Here is a 19,407-nt window from a genome sequence, read left to right as displayed (position 1 = left end):
GGCACAGACTTTATTTGTGTTCCTAGTAGCAGAAAATGTTCTTACAGTGATGTAACTACGTTCTTTGACCAGTTTGTTGCCTATGGCCATTGACCCACAGTTGCATGTGGGTTAGAGTTTTGGGCCAGTCCATAAAACTTGCCTATGTTAGGTTCCTCATAATTTTACCCTTTTTGGCTCTAATTAGACAAGTAATTGGAATGAGATTGAGAAGACGATTCCTTTAAGATTTAGAAATGGTAGCCCTTTTTTCCCCCAAAATGTACACATTTAATCATGGCTTTCCTAAAAAAATGTTTCCTTGCCTTTGAGGTTTTTAACAGCCTACAAATGATGCTATTTCTTAATCACTGTTTCCCAGCTTGCATGATACAGCTACTAACTGCAGAAGTAAAAAAACACCAATTGGTCTTAGTAGCGAGTCAGGCTTTTGGAGAGGCTTCATCATGAGATTGTGTTCTGCCTGATATGGACTTGTTCTTTGAGATAAAGCTTATACTGTGCATGAATTTCTACCCAATAAGGAATACTTCCTGTGTGAGTAAAGAATGCTAAAGGTTGTTATTTGCATATGATATTCTCATCTTTTCTATTTTTGTCTTCCTTCTATTAGCTGCCTTATTACCAAGGCAGAAAATGAAGTAGTATATAGAGGGCTTTCTAGCATTTTATCCATTCCTTTAGTTTTGGTTTGTAGACCAGTTCTTTAGTTTCAGCAGTGATCCGAAGGTTAACATGTAAATTTTGTGAAATCCTAGTCATCTCTTTTTGCTCAGTATTTCCAGAGAAATGTAGAAAGAATTTGTTCTCCTTGGGGAAGCAAGGCAGGTGCTGCAGAGCTTTTGGGCCCTCAGGCCAGGCTCAGAGACTGAGTTAAGAGTGGGTCTTGCAAAGTGGCTGAATAGAGGTAATGAATTTTGGACAGAATTTACTGTTTCTTCTCTAAATTCTATCATGCCTTTTTCCTAAGGACAATCTATCCTTTTTTTTTTGGAGACAGAGTGTTGCTCTGTTGCCCAAGCTAGAGTGCCATGGCGTCAGCCTAGCTCACAGCAACCTCAAACTCCTGGGCTTAAGCAATCCTTCTGCCTCAGCCTCCCAAGTAGCTGGGACTACAGGCATATGCCACCATGCCCAGCTCTTTTTTTCTATTTTTAGTTGTTTGGCTAATTTCTTTATATTTTTAATAGAGATGGAGTCTCACTCTTGCTCAGGCTGGTCTTGAACTCCTGACCTCGAGCGATCCTCCCGCCTTGGCCTCCTAGAGTGCTAAGATTACAGGTGTGAGTCACCGTGCCTAGCCTATGCTTTTTTTGATAGTTAATTTTTTTTACTAATTTTTGAATAAGTTAATACATTCACATGGTACAAAGGGGTATACAATAAAAAGTAAGTCAGCCTCCTTCCAGTAACCCCCTTCCAATTTTCCCTCTCCAGAGGCAGCCAATGTTAACAGTGTCATTACATATCCTTCCAGACAACTTATGTATAAAGAAGCAATGGCATATGTATTTCCTGATTTTGTATAAATGAGAAATATACATACCTACTGATGTATGCCTTGCTTTTTTTTTCTTTTTAAAGACATCTTTATATATCAATACGAAGAAAGAGACCTCATTCTTTTTTAATAGCTGTATAATATTTCTTAGTATAGGTACAATTCTGTAATACATTTCTAATGTATTATAGTATTTAAGTATTTTCCAGTTTTTTCCTATTAGAAACAAGATGCATAAACTATCCTTATAATTATGGAATGTCATACTCATGCAAGTACCTATGTATAATAAAAAGGGGCTTCAGAGTAGAATCTCTGGTTTAAAGAATATGTATTTGTAATTTTGATAGGTGTTGCCAGATTGCTCCCTACAGAGTTGTACTAGAGTTACATTCCTACCCTGAGCATGATGAGTACCTGTTCCCTTGCTCTTTTTCCACTAGTGTGTTTTTTTGGTTGTGTGGTAAAAAATTATTTCCCACATAGATTTATTTTGTGTTTTATTTATTTAATGACTTGTGTATTATTAAGCTTATAAAAGCCATCTCCACTCGAGTTTATAAAAATATTTTCTCATCTATTAATTTTTAACTTTTCATATTTTGAATCTTTGGTCTACAATTTGCCTATTTGTGGGTTTTTAGTTTTGCTTTTGTATGTTGTTTATAAGGTGTGAGGTAGAGTTACTTTGTTGTCCCATCATTTGTATAATCTGTCCCCACTGCATGTATTCTGTCCTGCTCTAAATTCCTGTATGTATTTGGTCTGTTTCTGGACTTTCTTACCTGATCCGTTGATCTTTCCATTCAGGCTTCAGTTACATAATTTGACTTAATAATATATTTTAATATCTAATTAGGCGGGAAGGGGGGTGGGGAGGGGAGGAATATATACCTACATGATGGGTGCAACGCACACTGTCTGGGGAACGGACACGCCTGGAGCTTTGACTTGGGGGGACAGGCGGTACATGGGCAACGTATGTAACCTGAAATTCCGTATCCCCCATAATAATAAGATGAAATAAAAAAAAATTTATTACTTAAAATTGATCAGCTATTGTCTTTATACCTTTTCCACATAAAAACCATATATTGTTTATATAGACATAGATATAATAAAATTCTGTAAAAAAAATATATATATCTAATTAGGCTACCCTCACCCTTGCCTTATTACTCTTTTACAGAGTTGTCCTGACTATTCTTGTTTATGGTTAATATAAACTTGAGAAATGGCTCGTATCATTTTGTAAAAAAAAAAAAAAAATCCAGCCAGTATTTTTCTTGGTATCAGTTTCTAGATTATCCTAGGGAGAGTCGATGTCTTTCATGTTGAGTTTTCTATTTAACAACATAGTATGCCTATCATGTGTTCAAGTGTTAACCCATCACTGGTATTTATCTTTGTTCCTCACTTCAAATCATTCATGTTTACTGCTCTCCTCCTAGATTGCCTCTGATTCTTACATATCTTGTCCTCAGTTGTCCTGTGGTTATATGGTGTTACCATGGTTTTCAATGTTTGGGTAGTAAAGATATTATTAGCGGTGTTAATAAAAATAATAGCACCTACCATTTATTGAGTGAATATTAGTTGCCTCATTATCTGTAGATAGGTAGGTAGATAAATGACACACACACATACTACAATACTATGAAAGATTATCTCCATTTTCCAGTTGAGAAAAAAGAGGCCCTCAAGGTTAAGGCCACACAGCTAGCAAAGCAGAGCTAGAATTTGAATCCAAGTCTGTGTGATTCTAAGGCCCATGCTTTCCTTATTTGTGCCTCAGAAGAAGCTTCCAGAAGTTTTAGATACTTAAGAAAAAGATGAAGGTTGACAATTAGTAAATACATATGTGTGTCTGTGTGTGTATATAGCGTATGTGTGTATATACATATATGTGTGTGTATATATGTGTGTACCAACTAAACACTTTATAGCTGGAGAAATAAAGCTATACCATGAGGACATAACTTATGAATCAGAGGTTAATTTAGGATTAGAATCTAGGTCTTTAAACTCTGTCTAGCATTTTTTCCTCCAGACAGAGTCTGTGTTTGATTTATTCATGTGTTCTTCTTAACACTCAGCATAGAGCTTTACACATACATGATGCCTAATGACATTTTTGAATTATAAATGAATTGTGCTGCTCTTATCCTGTTTGGAAATAGGGTAAATGAATATATTACTAAAGTCTCTTCCAGCTTGCTGTTTCCTGTTATGTTTTCATGCCACTCGCAAGTTTAGGGAGACTTTAGTAGAGGGTTTCTTCACATATTATGCATGTTGTGCTAAGCAGGGAAGATTAATGAGATACTTCAGGAAGTCTGAGCTCGACTTGTCAGGAAAAGACTTCTTGGTAGACTGTGTTTTTTGTGAAGGGAAGCACAAGTTTGAAAGGATGATCCATATTGGATTCTAGTATCCACTCCATGTTAGTTGTTCCCCTGGAAACCAAGTAGATCCATGAGTGACAGTGCACTTGATATGTCCTTATTATAAATGGGACAGTTAGGGATCCCTATAAATGTATCCCTTCCTTTGCCATAGTGAAGCTTGATCTCCTTTTTATCTGGCTTCATTTCTTTTTCTTCAGTTTGCTCTCGCCCATCAACTGTCTTCCAGCAGCTGGGAACGTCAGTTTATGGTGAGAAATTCGCTTGGTGTGAAACTTGAAGTAATTTATAAACCCAGAATTCTAACAGTTTCAGGTCTCTTGTACATAAATAAAATATGCTCAGCAGATGAAAAAACCATTTGTAATCTTAGAACTTGCTACTATTTTACAACTGGAGAAGTACCCATTTGGTAATGTCTTTTCTTAACTAGTGCCATTTGTGAAGTTCCTTTTTTATTGCTTTCCTCTCACTTGCTCTCTCATTCTCTGATTTTTTTTTTCTTACTAGCATATTAATGAAATTTGTTAGGACTCTGTGTGCCACACAGGTAGAAATGGCTACCATTTATTGACCCTTACTATATACTCAGCACTATCCTAAACTCTTTTGACCTCAAAGAATCCTCTGTGGTCGGTGCTACTATTACCTTGTTTGGGTCAGAACATCTAAATATTCTTTGAAATAAGTCAAGCAACTGTCAATTCTCCTACATTAAAAGAAGATTCTTCTTCTCACATTACTCATGCCTCACTTTTACCCTCTGACTGACAAATAGCATTGGGGATTCTGAAAACGATAAGATAAAAACTTAGCTTCTGATTTTCAGTGTTGCAGATATATTTACTTCTTTAAAATATGAAGAGGAGAGTAAAGCGGACTTCCATTCTTATTTTTACCTGTATCATATCCACTGAAGCAGGTCATCTCATCTATTAACAGTTTGAAATTGTTAGTCTTTAAACTGTTTTAGCCATGGTGCTAGTTTGTGTAAGTTTAGACAAAAGTTTGTCATATCAGTATTGCCTATTGCTCTGTGAATAGTGGACACAGAACATGATTTGTACTTTTCAGTATTTAGTTCATTCATTCAATAGCTACCAAGTAACATCACTCCCACATTCTAAAAGTAGAGCAATAAAACATTCTCCTCAAGGATTTCAGAGTGGAGAGATAAACACACAATTTTACTCTAGTAGGAGAAGTTTACTCTGGTGAGAGAGAATAGAAGTATGAGCTATATACTATGGGAATACAGAGCAGAAAAGGATCGAGTCCTCCTAGGAGAGCAAGAGAAATCTTCACACAGGAGGTTCTGGGGTACATGTGGGTCTGGAAGTATGGCTGCGAGTTTGCTGAGCAAAATTAAGATAAAGCATTCTAGGGGATAGTTTAGGAAAGACATAGTACAGATGCATGGAATATTTGAGGAGTAGCAAACTGGTGTAACTGGCATATGAGTCAAGTTTGGGAAATAGAGGTCTGTGAAACATTTTGAGATGAGATTGGAAGAACTTCCTAAAGGCTCCTCGGTATGCTATGTCCTCCACAAGCAGAGGATCTTAGATTTATGCTAGGAGGTAATTGAGGGAAGAGGTTGCCTTTCTACCTATTAAGTTGGATGATTCTCTTTTCTTTTAGAGGAAGGCCATGGGGGGAGGGTCAATGCTATGCTGAAAAGAACAAAGGCCTAGAATTTTCAAGTTGTACTTCTTGAAGGATTTTTCATCTATAAGCATTTTAATGTCTTGGGTTCACGTAGGTGAAATTACTAGCTTCAGTTTTTTCATTCTGTCTGTTTGCTTCCCAACTTCTTAAATTTAATCAAGGAGAAGCATTATTTTTCTTGAGTTAAACATGTAATAAGAAATGTTTTTAAAATTTAGTAGAATATGGTTTTGAAATGGTTTTGCATATATGTATGTATGTATGTATGTATGAACACATGTGTGATTCACTTCAGATAAGAAACCAGATTGTAACTTCACAACCTTCAGCTTTTATTAGTAAAGAATGTCATCAGTGGCCGGGCGCGGTGGCTCACGCCTGTAATCCTAGCACTCTGGGAGGGCGAGGTGGGAGGATCGTTTGAGGTCAGGAGTTCAAGACCAGCCTGAGCAACAGCGAGACCCCGTCTCTACTAAAAATAGAAAGAAATTAGCTGGACATCTTAAAATATATAAATAAAAAAAAATAATGTCATCAGTCATTGTAATCAGTAGAATTATTGACTTTTATTGTAATGATAATTTATTAGAATTATTTACTGAAGTCAATACCCAGGAACAGTTGGTCAATCTGGAGAGTACTGTTGCCTTGGTAACTGATGAAAAAGAATGCAGAGAAACCAGTTGTCAAATAGAAAAACCAAAGCTCTGAACAGGTTAAATACTAGCTTCGAGCACAAGGCAAAAACAGAAACATCTGCCAGTACATCTGCTGGGATCAGAGGCCTGCAGGCTGTGCCAAAGCCCTTGGAGGCTTGACATGTCGTTACAAGTCTGCTAAGCGTCTTAAAAACTGTTTTCTGACCAGACATACAGGAATTCATGTACTTTCTTCAGATTCAGAATGAAATAGAACCTCAAAATCGTCAGCCCAAAGGACATTCCAAATCGCCCCCTCTTGGGATGAGTTTAAAACAGCTTTAATGGTGGGAAATAACAGGTCAAATGATATAGATGCCGTGTAAAAGGAATCCATCCATCCTTTCACTGAGCAGATCTTTTTTGAGAGCTTATTTACTGTGTGTCAAGCACTGTGCTAGGCACCCACACAGCAGAAATAGATCACATTCCTGTCTTCTAGAAACTCCCAGGAAAGGCATATAAACAAAAAGATTACAGTGTAGTTTCTAAGACTTCACACACATCCCTCATCCACTAACTTCATACTGTATCGCAGTGGCTTGGGAGGTTTGGGTTCCTTGCTGTAGCTGTTCCTGTGGATGAATGTGCATTCCTGAGTGAGATTATGTCTATAATTCTGATTTGAACTAGAGCACTGACCCGGCCATCCTCAGGTTTTACTAATTATTCTATACTAGGTTTTCCCCATCATTTGCAGAGTAGCAATCACCTCATTTGGAGAGGAACAAAGCCGCTGATTATTGTTCCATATGATCTCTTGTTATGCATTGCAAAAGTAGTAGTGTAATCAAATTATAAGCCACTCTGTCCCTTCCCCTCTGTAAAAGCCTCTGGATCTCTGCTTTTTCTTAGTGAGGCAGGACCTGCCTGCCTACTCGAAAGCAGCATGAAGGGAAACCCGAAGTGCTGAGGTAGTATACGAAGACATTGACATAAATCTAAGTTCTCTGGAGTCTGGAAAATAGTAACAGAGGATTGCTAAGGAATAAGTCACTCACACCTTACTCATTCTTTGCATAATTTAAAGAAAACAAGACCATGCTTAAGGTATAAGGTAAACACTGAAACTAAATGCATTGCTTCTTTTCCTCCTTTATTTTAAACTTGCTTTTGCCCCTCCTAAACACACACACATATACACATGTGTGTATACTGTGTATTAATTTGGGAATTCTGAATTGATCACGAAAAATAAATTACAATTGCAAATTAAAGCTTGAAGTACTTTCCTTCACTAATTAAAAAAGAACCGCCCGGGCGTGGTGGCTCAAGCCTGTAATCCTAACACTCTCGGAGGCCGAGGTGGGTGGATCCTTTGAGCTCAGTAGTTCGAGACCAGGCTGAGCAAGAGCGAGACCCCATCTCTACTAAAAATAGAAAGAAATTATATAGACAACTAAAAATATATATAGAAAAAATTAGCCGGGCCTGGTGGCACATGCCTATAGTTCCAGCTACTTGGGAGGCTGAGGCAGGAGGATTGCTTGAGCCCAGGAGTTTGAGGTTGTTGTGAGCGAGGCTGATGCCACGGCACTCTAGGCCTAGGGAACAGAGTGAGACTTTGTCTCAAAAAAAAAAAAAAAAACCCAATAAAAAGGAGAGTCATCCAGTGACGAAGATTAATTTTTACTCAGTGGTGGGGGAAGACTAGCAGTCGGAAACCCAGCATCTTTTATGTGGCTTTTCCATTAAGTTTTCGCCATTTGATCTTGGGCAAACTACTTTACTTTTTTCCCTCTGGACCTTATTTTGCTTCTCTGTAAAATGAGGGGCTTATTAAAGGAGTTCCAGCATTCTGATTCTGTACTATAACGCATACTTCAGTGTCCTTGCAGTACAGTTTTAATGGAATGACCCTTGTCCTAGAAAGAGATTTGAGGAATGGAATATTATTTTCTTTAGATAATGCCTAGATTTTGAGATTTAGCTTTTCTTTTGTCTGTTAATTAGTGATTGAAATTAGGGTTTCTATGGTATTTCTTGTAGGTGGTGGTAGATTTTGTGTTTTTTTTTTGTTTGTTTCAGACAGAGTCTCTTACTCTGTCACCCAGGCCAGAGTGCAGTGGCACAATCATAGCTCACTCTAGCCTCCAACTCCTGGGCTCAAGCAATACTCCCACCTCACCCTCTCAAGTAGCTGGGACTATAGGCACATGCCACCACACCTGGCTAATTTTTTCTTTTTTTCATTTTTTGTAGAGATGGGGGTCTCACTATATTGCTCAGGCTGGTTTTAAACTCCTGACCTCAAGTGATCCTCCTGCCTCAGCCTCCCAAAGTACTGGGATTACAGGCATGAGCCAACCATGCCCAGCCTCATAGCTTTTTTTTTTTTTTTTTTTAAGCTAGCATCAGTAGATACATTCTGTATTTCTGTTTTAGCTACCTTGTTAAATGCCTTTAATATATATTATCTCAATCCTCAAACCTATATGAGGGACACATTCTGAAGTCATCCCCATAATTCCTTAAGTTCTCCTGTTGTACTCAGACCTCTGGGTGACCACCAAGCTTATCTGTATGCCTGAGCCTCTGGCTGATATGGTGTCTTGGGTACTTGCCATTTGTTTGGGCTCAAGCTTCTTGGCCCTAACACCCCAGATTACCTCTTCTAACTCTATCTCTTGGGCCTTGTAACTTTGAGGCCTCTACTTGGTCCAGTAGCTACGTGTTGACCTCATCATTATCTTCCTTCAAGTTGACCACATTTCTGATCTATATGGTATGTACTATAGTCTGGACTATGTGCTCGTTTGTGACTGGCCAGCTTCATTCTCCTGGTTCCTGCTTCTGGTCTTCTGGCTGGTTTACATTTTACAGTCTGCTGTTTATAGATGGAATCATTGAGGCAGGATATGTGGGATTTAAAGGTAGCAGGGACTTGCAATTCAAATTATTGGCTTAGCTTTTTGGGAGGAGGGCAAGTAGTGGGGCTGGGTAGGCTGGTTAGAACTAAAAATACTTTGGCGGGAACAAGTTTCCATGCTTGTTCTTTGCCTAGGCATTTTCTGCCCCTTTAGAATATGAGAGCCAACTCAGACTGCCCCTTTCTTCAGATGTGCTGCTATATACCACCACTCCCATTCCCTAGTCATGCCTCTGCCAACAGACTGCACCCTCGCATGAGGCAGGAGGCTTACTAAACATACTAGCTACTGGAACCCCAAGTTTAAAATCACCTTGTGAGTTGGACACAGCAGCAGACCTGTGATTCCTTGAATAGTTGTTTCACCCATTTTAGTGAGATGTGAGAGTGTTAAAAACTGTCAAACTGAAAGGTACCTAAGAGTCCCCTCATTTAATAGATGAAGAAACCAAAGCTAGTAGCAATTAAATGAATTTCTCAGAATCTTAACTATTGAATGGCACAGACAGATTTTAAAATCTGGTCTTCTAACTCCAAGCCAAATTATTTTTTTCCCTGTAACACAAAAATAAAAGATGTCAGTAAATTGAGGGGTGTGTGTGTGTTTTGGGTGAGATAACTAATTTTTGAGTGAGTGGGGTTATGTTGAGGCTTATCTGATTTCTAAGGTATTTCTAAACTTTTGCTTCTGGCATATTTGGATTGCATTGCAACACCACCTTCCCCACCCCCAGATTTTAATAATTTTCATCACACATTACACATACTTTATTATTCAGTTGTGTGTATAAAAACAGTAAGAAAGCCAGAATTCTGCTGTGTTTCATTACCAAGGTTCCCAAGACCCCACCCAAGACTCTCCTCATATTTTTTCCTGTTATTAATTAGAATCATGATCCTCCTGGCACCCCCTTCATTTTGTTATACCTCACTTCCTTTTCCTTAGCAAGAACTTTGCTGTAGAGGATAGAAACCTGGTTCCTTGCCAATTAACCTTTGTTATGCTTTGTAATGTATTGCTACTAAAATACTTAAGACCAAAAGGAAGAAGTGTATATGAGGCTCAGTTCACATACAGGACAACGGTTAAATGGAAATTCACATTTTATTCAGCAATGCAACACTGCCACTCCTGACCATGCGCATAGCCCTCTGTCAAGTACTAAAGTTAATGCAAAAGACATATAAGGTTGATTCCTGCACACTAGTTTGGGGACTTGAATAAATAATATGAGTGATGTGAGGAATACAGAAGGCAAGTTTTTGGAGACAGAGGCTCCAGTTTAGCAAGCTTTCCTGGGCTGGACCTTGATAAACTCTTCACATTTTCTAGACCTAAGATGGAATAGTCCTAACTTGCCCTTTTTTTCTAAAAGCATTATTAAAAAACTATAACCAAATCATTGCAGCTGATGGCAAATGGCTTTTAAAAAAAAAAAAAACAATCAACCTTTTCTTCATCTTGAAAAAAGACTTCTTTTGAATTCTGAATAGACTATTTTACAAATATCCTGTGTTAGTATAAGATAGTAATTTACCAGCTAGATAACAAAAATCAGTTTTGTTCAGAGTAGAATATGGCCTATCCTTACAGTATAACTTTTTTTCAAGGAATGTTGTTTTATGGATCCCTCAGACACAAGTGTACAATTTGTAAGCTCAGAGCCCAGGGTAGCAAAAGACCATGCTGAGTTAAATGGGAGCAGTAGGCTCTGGTGGGCAGGAAAAACTCCAAGCCACAGATAGTTAGAGTCCCTAAGTCTAGAGTCAGAAGAAGATGAACTGCCCCCCCTATATGTTCACATGGCACCTATGAGATTGGTAGGCCACAAAGAGCAGGGTTGGTGCAGGAGGGAGCAACCCCCAGCTCATCCAAGGAACCAAGGTGGAGCAGAGACAGGAATGAAAGCATAAGGGGTATGTTCTCACACAAATGTCTTACAATTGGAATATATGTCCCCAAAGCCCTGATCATCAAAGTCTTTAAACGAACCTTTTATTAAACTCTTCCACAATGCAGAGCTATAGACAAAACTCTCACAGGATTTTGGGGGCCCCATTCAAGTCAGTTTTCAAGTGAATTTGATAAATTGCTATGACAGCAAACCCACTCTTCCTCTGAGAAATGAATGCTTGCAATTTTGATACTATATTATGGTGTATTTTTAAGTGAAAATTTGAGCAATTTCCTGGATTCATTGTTCTTCAGGAGTTATAGCTGGGGATTGGCAAATGAGTCTTGCTTATTTTTAAAACAGTTTTTCGAGTGGGTGAATGTGAAAGGGTGGGCATAGTATCAGGTAATTGAATGTGTGGGTATGTATGTTTCTATATCGGTAAAAGCCAGATTAATTACTATCCTCAGTGCCCAGATTGGCACCACACTATATTTTAAATTGCAGATCTAAACAGAGTACTAGTTGACAGGAAATTACATTTTCAGATTAATGGTAGCATTTGGTTGTGCAGAAAGCAGCAGTTTCCTTCCTTTCTTTCTCTTTCATTCATTCTTCCTTCCTTTTTTTCTTCCACATTGGTAAATACATTTAGCACCCAACTGCTTGAGGAGAGAGGAGGATTGGGGGGAAGATGGGTTTTGTCATGAATACTGGGGACTTGGTATGATGTCACTGCCAGCTCTGTGTGATCGTAGGTGGTATTAGAGCTCCAGGAGCGAGAGGGGGGAGAGCAGTGGAAGAGACGATGTCGCTCTCAGACAAGCAGCCAGCCTCTCTCACTGCCGCGTACAGCCAGCTCGGTAAGGACAAGCCTGCAGAGTGCCGAATGGACTCCCCAAAAGAAATCAGTCAAGCTGGATTTGAGTGGCAGAGGACAGAGGGCAAACTGAATGAAATCGGGCTGAATGTCAGCATGGACGGGAAGCTGAAAGACGGGCTTGTGAAGAATGCCAGCTTCCTGGAGCAGAGTAAGCTCTGCTTTTTTGAGGGGAAGCTAGACAAAGAGCACAGCATTGAAGTGCAGGACAAGGAATATCAAGCAACCTCGGGTCACCTTGAGAGCAGGTATGTGATTTCAGAAACCTGCCACCCTTCGGAGGGGAACTCAGTTCACCAGAAGACAGGTGAGTTCCATCTGGGACTCATAGAGGGGCCAGATAAAAATAAAACTGCTACCGTTCAGGGGAAAGCAGCAGGGAAGAATGGACTAGAGACCAAGAGCCAGCCAGATCTGGATTTCCCTGGGGCTGCTGACACCCCCACCCGATACGTTAAGGAGCAGGAAATCAGTGTTTGGAACCCCAACTTTCATCCTGTGGCTCAAGGCCCTCAGAGATCAAGGGAAGCAACTCCAGGAGAAGAGAATGGCATCACCCCTGGCTGCCCGATGATTGGAGTGGTGAATGACTCTGAGCAGTTTAAATGTGAGTCCCCACTATTGGAGACTATAGCCCACCCAGCCCCCATTATTGAACATTCACCCCCTGGCATTCCACCAATCACTATGGTGGAGTTCACCCAAGAATATTTGAATGCAAGCTCTCATATCAGAGGCCATGATAAGGAGTTGGAGAAATTGGATTCTACCGATGAGGGGATCGTGCTCAACCAAGCCCCCCAGCAGAAAAAGGCCATGCGCCGAGCCCTGTCTGAATGTTCTCACCTCTCAGTTCCCCCAGCTGTCAACCTTGCAGATAAGTACCCTGAACTTCCTGCCCGAGAAGAGCTTTCTTCTGGCCTGCTGCCTCCCACCACTGGCCCAGTGCCTAGTCCTACGCCCAGGAACCTGGGTGCCCCTGCCATCAGGCGCTCCATGACAGTGGCTGAAGAACAGACAGCTAGCTACAAATTGAGCCCTGGGGAACTGCCCAGCTTGTCTACTAACAAGATACCTCCTTTCATCTGTGAGGAACCAGTGGCTGAGAAGAGAGAAGAATTGACCCATTTCAGCAACAGCAGCAGCAGCTCTGGTAAGAAGGACCTCGGCACTGGTGGGTTATATGTCCATAGTAAGCTGGAGCAAATTCCTGAAGGAAGCAGCAAGGAAAAAGGACAGGAAGATATTAGTGAAGCAAGAATTGATTCATGCTCCCAAGTTTGCCAGGGAGGAGAGAAACAGCCAGGGCAGACGGCTCTGGCAGGGAAGAAAGAAATTGAGGTCACCGCAACCCAGAGCACTCTATCGTTCCTGTGTGAAGAGACCCCACGTGATGGTATGTTTCTAAATTTTGCCTCCATTGGGAACAAGCAGACAGCAAGGAAGGAACCAAAGTGACAGATTACCGGCAGGAGCATTAGGCAGCTTTTTACTGCTGGAGTCTGTGACTGCCTGGGGAAAGCTTAATTCCCTTGTGTTGGGAGCTTGCTGGGAGTGAGGCGAGAAAGAGAACAAAGTGAATCTGGCTGGGTCAAACTGAATATCTGCTGGCATGACAGATAGTGTAGATTGAGGATGTGGCCTGAATGGGTTGGGGGTGGAATGGGGTCAGAGGATGGTGGGCATAAAAATTGAAGTCCCTTTCTTGACCTCAGTCATCCTGCCCACCCCATCCCCCATCCTCCATCCCTCCCATCCCTCACCTCCCCGTTGGTTTGAACCAAATGACTCCTGAGCTCTAAATCAACCGATCGCAGCTGATTGATTTCCTTGCCTGAAAAATCTGTCACTTTGTGTAGATTCACAATGAGTTTATCAGCACTAACCTCCTCTCATTAAGTTGCACAGTCCGGGTGGAAGCTCTGTTTTCCGTTTTGCTTTTGAGAACGTTTTACTTTTGTTCAAGCTGAAAAGGAGCCTTTTAAAGCTGGCTATTTAATATTCTTTTCTTGTTCTTCATGTTTGACCCAATCTAGCTTCGAGTTTTCTCTTTCTTTATGTGTTTTGGGAGGATTTGTGGGGAGAAGGAGAAGAAAGAGAAAGTGGAGAGAGAAAGAGAGACTTGCAACTTAATAAACAGCTAAGTGTTGTGGTCTTTGTGACTGCCTTCTCTTTCTTCCTGCCCTTTCTTTTCTTCCCCATCCCCCATCTCCCATTGCTCTTATTGTTGGGGGCCTAAAAAAGCTTGTTTTTCTCTGAGTCCAGTTTGAGCAAAGGGCCATGATTCACGAGCTTGTTTGAGGGGATTTAAAACATTTGTTTTGTTTGTAAAAAATATTCTCTTTTCTAGGACCTGAAAAAGAGTACATTTTAATGAAAATTTTTACTCAATTTCTCTAAAAATAAGAAGTGGTATTTTCTAGAGGAGTGGTAAATAGAATAGGACCCCGAAGACTGACAGATTTTTGTGGGGTTTTTTTAATGGAGATAGGCAGAAAGTCTTCATATTTCCTCTGTGATTTATTATGACTCCAGGATCACAACCATTCAGGTATCCCATGCTGTTTATTTCTAGCTGTGGCAGAGAACTGTCAGCTACTCCTGGACAGGACTTTGTCTTTCTTTTACTGATTCTGCAGGTGCCTAGTTCAGCACCGTATGCCTTCTGGGTAATAATGAATGAAGACCTTTGTTTGTTTTGGAACAAGTTCATTCTAGTTCAAACTAATAGAAGTTTGTGCTGATAGAAGAAAAAAATTATCCATTCACCTGATAAATGCTTGAATGCAGGCTTTGCTAACCATTGTGTAGATAAAACTATATAAAAATAGGTTCATTCAACATGCCTACCATTTGCCAGTCACCAGCTGGGAACTGGAAACTGTACTTGTCCTCAAGCAACTTATGATCTAGTAGGAGACAGTGAGAGGGTTGTGAATCATGGAAACATTTTGGAGGAGGTCATATTTGAGCTGGGCCTTGCTAACAATGCAGAGAGAAAGACTTCCAGGCAAAGGAACTCATATAAGCAAAGGTATGGAGCCTAGACAGCTCATGTTAGTGTCTTTATGGGACACTTCCTTGAGGATATGTGATTGCAAAGAACAGAAACATACTCAGAAAAATTCAAATTTATTTAAGAAGTATTTATTGACAGAATATAGAAGAATCTCGGGGAATCCAACTGCAGGAAGTATTGCCAGGCTACAGCTATTGTGTATGTCTCTCTTGGGACTTCAGCTTCTCCCTGCACATGTGTTCCGTTCTCTTCTCTTCTAGAAACTGTATTTCCTCTGTCATCTCTTTTTGCTTCCTTTTTGACTCTGTTCTGCCCAGGACAGAATAGCACTGGGTTGCCATGGTTTGGGCTCTGTGGCTACTGTATGTCTCGGGGACCCAAGGTGGTTTGACTGCTGTTTCCATGTCTTAATCCTATTAGAAAGTGAGTAAGTCAGTATGTCTTCTTAGCTCAGTGTGGTCCAGTCAACTGTGTACCAGGTCCCATGGCCTTCTTAAGCCATCTTAGCCATTTAAAACCACCCACTTCACTCACCTGGAGGCTTCTCTAGAGGAGAGAGTATGGGTTAAAGAAACATTCCAAAGCTATCTTTACATATGTGACAAGAAATAATGGAAGAAAATTCTAGAAAATTGTTTGGACCCAATCTTGCCAAGCTTCAAATGCCCCGCCTTCCTTCCATATTCAAAAACCTGTGGTGACTACCTATCACAGCAAATAAAGTAGCTCAAGGTCAGCTTTGGGAAGACTTACCTGTTCTCAGTAGGTAAGAGAATTGAAGGCAAAAATCCTATTAGGACGGTTTGATTCAGGTAGTGGCAGGTAAAACACTAAGGACATGATAGGGGAAATATAATAGGTTAAAATAACTGGAATTGAAAATTGGATGTGGAAGATGTGAGAGAAAAAGAAGAGTCAAAGGTTATGGTATGATTTTGAGCCTGGTTTTCTCAGCAGATAGTGGTACAAATAATGGAAGGATCCAACACAAGACAGCAGTTTTGTGAAAGAGTTAATGAGTTCTGTTTCAGACATTCTTTTGTGAAACTCTGGGGACATTTGGGTGGTGGTCTCTAGCAACTGCCTGGTGTATACCTGGGACAAAGGAGGAGGATCTTGGTAAGCAGTACCATCTAGGAGGGAGATAGCAGTTTGTGCTTATGCATAGGTACATTTATTTGTACAGGTTGAGATACTGCATGTCTATATCATAAGCAATGAGACTTCATGAAGTATTCATATTGTTTACCGAAAAATCCTGTGTCTATTGAAAAAATTCATAGTGGTCTGGGACCAGTGGCAAAAAGTCACATGTTTGGTAAGATCTTCTTTCAACTTGCTATAGAAAAAAGACATTGCCAGGCCGAGTGCGGTGGCTCACACCTGTAATCCTAGCACTCTGGGAGGCCAAGGCGGGTGGATTGTTTGAGCTCAGGAGTTTGAGACCAGCCTGAGCAAGAGCAAGACTCCGTCTGTACTAAAAATAGAAAGAAATTATATGGACAGCTAAAAATATATATATATATATATATATATATAAATTAGCTGGGCATGGTGGTGCATGCCTGTAGTCCCAGCTACTTGGGAGGCTGAGGCAGAAGGATTGCTTGAGCCCAGGAGTTGGAGGTTGCTGTGAGCTAGGCTGACGCCACAGCACTCTAGCCCGGGTAACAGAGTGAGACTCTGTCTCAAAAAAAAAAAAGGCATTGCTAGACTTACACAGTTGTTGGATTTGGTTTTTTCCCTTCACATTTTTAAAACTAGAAAAATAATCAGTTTTTGACTAAAAATACATGTGATTCAAACATCAAAAAGTACAAAAAGCTCTACATTAGAAAACCTCCTACCAAGACAAGATGGTATCAGCTCACTTTCCTGCTCCTCCCTTGTAAATACAACTAAATATCCTAGAAGTAATTTAACAAAATTCCATAAAGGAGTCTGACAGGTAGAAAGAAGGCAGCCTGGGTAGGGATCTCAGGACTTGAGAAGTGACAGTGCAGTGAATTCTCTGGGTTTTCTTTTTATCTCCTATATATCCCTGTCTGGGCACTGGAGAGGATTGCAACTTGGAATTACCAACAAGCATAGACCCCCCCCCCCCAAAAAAAAAAAAAAAGAAAAAGAAATAAAGAAAGAAAAGAAAGCAAGTAGAGAAAATCCTGTTCTCTGTTGCCAAAGGACCAGGAAAGGGGAAGCCCACCAAAGACCTAGTGGTAAGCCCTGTTTCCCTATCCATACCCAGCAGTGGGCTCATTCTGCCTGCAGGTACAGGGTCAGTGGAGCCCACGGAGACCTACCCACTGTACATTCCACACCACCCTGCCAACAACTACAGGGAGGCCCATCCCCTGTCCCCTACCAGCTGACAGCACCAGCGGCACATATAGGCCTGGTGTCTTACAGCCCTCTACCCAGTGGCAGAAGTAGACTTTGGTAGGTTTCCTTCACCTCCTTCCTCCTAGTAGCAGCAAGCAGCCCAGGTAGGTGCTTCCTGCTCCCAGCAGCTCCAGCAGAGATCAAACAGGAAGTCTTCCTGCCCTAGGCAGCCAAAGAACAGGCCAGGAGAAGCTCTCTTCATTCAACAGGCCCAGCATCACTCAGCTTCCACCTAGTTGCATTGGGTGGCCCAGTTAAGTGCCTTCAGCCCTTTTAGGCAATACCAGCAGGGATTAAGTGAGAGCCTCAACAGAGCCAGAAGAACACAGCAGGCCACAATCGCAATGCAAGGGCTCTGAAAACTAAATTATCATTAGAACTACAGCCAGAATCTACATACTAAATAGAAACATGGTGATTGCCTGCTAAAATACAAAATTAGAATTTTAAAGCAACCATCACAAAACTGCTTTAACAAGCAATTATGAATTCTCTTTAAACAAATGAAAAAAAATCTCAGTAAAGAAACAGAAGTTATAAAAAGAACCAAATTTTGGCCGGGCGTGGTGGCTCACGCCTGTAATCCTAGCACTCTGGGAGGCCGAGGCGGGTGGATAGCTCGAGGTCAGGAGTTCGAGACCAGCCTGAGCAAGAGCGAGACCCCGTCTCTACTAAAAATAGAAAGAAATTATATGGACAACTAAAAATATATATAGAAAAAATTAGCCGGGCATGGTGGCGCATGCCTGTAGTCCCAGCTACTCGGGAGGCTGAGGCAGTAGGATCGCTTAAGCCCAGGAGTTTGAGGTTGCTGTGAGCTAGGCTGACGCCACGGCACTCACTCTAGCCCGGGCAACAGAGCGAGACTCTGTCTCAAAAAAAAAAAAAAAAAAAAAAAGAACCAAATTTTAAGCCAGGTGCAGTGGCTCATCCCTATAATCCTAGCATTCTGGCAGGCAGAGTCAGGAAGATTGCTTCAAGTCAGGAGTTTGAGACCAGCCAGAGCAAGAGTGAGACCCCGTCTCTACTAAAACTAGAAAAAATTAGAAGGGGGCGGGGTAAGGAGGGGGAAAAAAAGAGGAAAAAAAAAAAGAAAAAATTAGCCGGTCGTGGTACACGCCTGTAGTCCCAGCTACTCGGGAGGCTGAGGCAGGAGGATTGCTTGAGCCCAGGAGTTTGAGGTTGCTGTGAGCTAGGCTGATGCCACAGCACTCTAGCCAGGGCAACAGAGTGAGACTCTGTCTCAAAGAAAAAAACAAATTTTAATTATTTTAATTATAGATATAGAAAATGTAATAATCAAAATTTAAAACTTGTCAGATGGGCTCAATAGCAGACTGGAGATGACAGAGGATAATCAGTGAACTTGAAGAAAGATCAATAGGATTTATTCCATCTGAATAACAGAGAAAATAGACAGGGGTTGGGGAAGAAACAGATCTTCAGAGACCTGTGGGACAATAACAAAAGATCTAACATTTGTATCATCAGAATCCCAGAGAAGAGAAAGAATGCAAGGGTGAACAACTATTCAAATAAATAATGACCGGAAACTTCCCAAATATGACAAGACATAAACGTATAGATGGAAGAAACTGAACAAATCCCGAATAGCATAGATGCAAAGAAATTCATGCCAAGACTTCTCATAATTAGACTTGTAAACTAAAGACAGACAAAAGTCTTAAAAATAGCCAAAGAGAAGTGATGCATTACCTATAGGGAAACAGCAGTTTTCCCTGTTTCTTATCAGTAAGTATGGAGGGCAAAAAGAAGGGGCACAGCATGTTTCAAGTGCTAAAAGAAAATAATTGTCAACTGCAAATTCTTTGGTAAAATGATTCATCAGGAATGAAGGGGAAATAAAGATAGAGGAAAATTAAGAGAATTTGTTGCTCGTAGACATACCCTTAGAGAATGACTAAAGGAAGTTCTCCAAAAAGATAAGATTTGATAATAGAGGGAGGCTTGGAATTTCAGAAATGAAAGAACAACAATGGAATGGGTAAAAATTTGGGTAAATATAATAGTCTATCCTCCTTATAAGCTTTAAAATCATATTTGATGATAGAAGCAAAAATTATCATACCATC

General features: G+C 40.6%; 1 protein-coding gene across 4 annotated transcripts in view; it reads left to right on the top strand.

Moving 5' to 3' along the window:
• MAP4 (microtubule associated protein 4) overlaps positions 1-19,407 on the top strand; it is a 205,785-nt gene that overhangs the window by 155,254 nt on the left and 31,124 nt on the right. Inside the window, exon 10 of one of the 4 annotated variants that reach the window (XM_069475625.1) lies at positions 4,107-4,157. The exons of the other annotated variants lie outside the window; for them this stretch is intronic. Within the exon in view, the coding sequence (XP_069331726.1) occupies positions 4,107-4,157 (51 nt within the window). The remainder of the gene's footprint in view (positions 1-4,106; positions 4,158-19,407) is intronic. 4 annotated transcript variants of the gene reach the window in all.

The sequence above is a fragment of the Eulemur rufifrons genome, chromosome 7 (genome assembly GCF_041146395.1).
Source record: "Eulemur rufifrons isolate Redbay chromosome 7, OSU_ERuf_1, whole genome shotgun sequence".
Lineage (NCBI taxonomy): Eukaryota > Metazoa > Chordata > Mammalia > Primates > Lemuridae > Eulemur > Eulemur rufifrons.
This window is presented reverse-complemented; position numbering and strand designations above follow the sequence as displayed.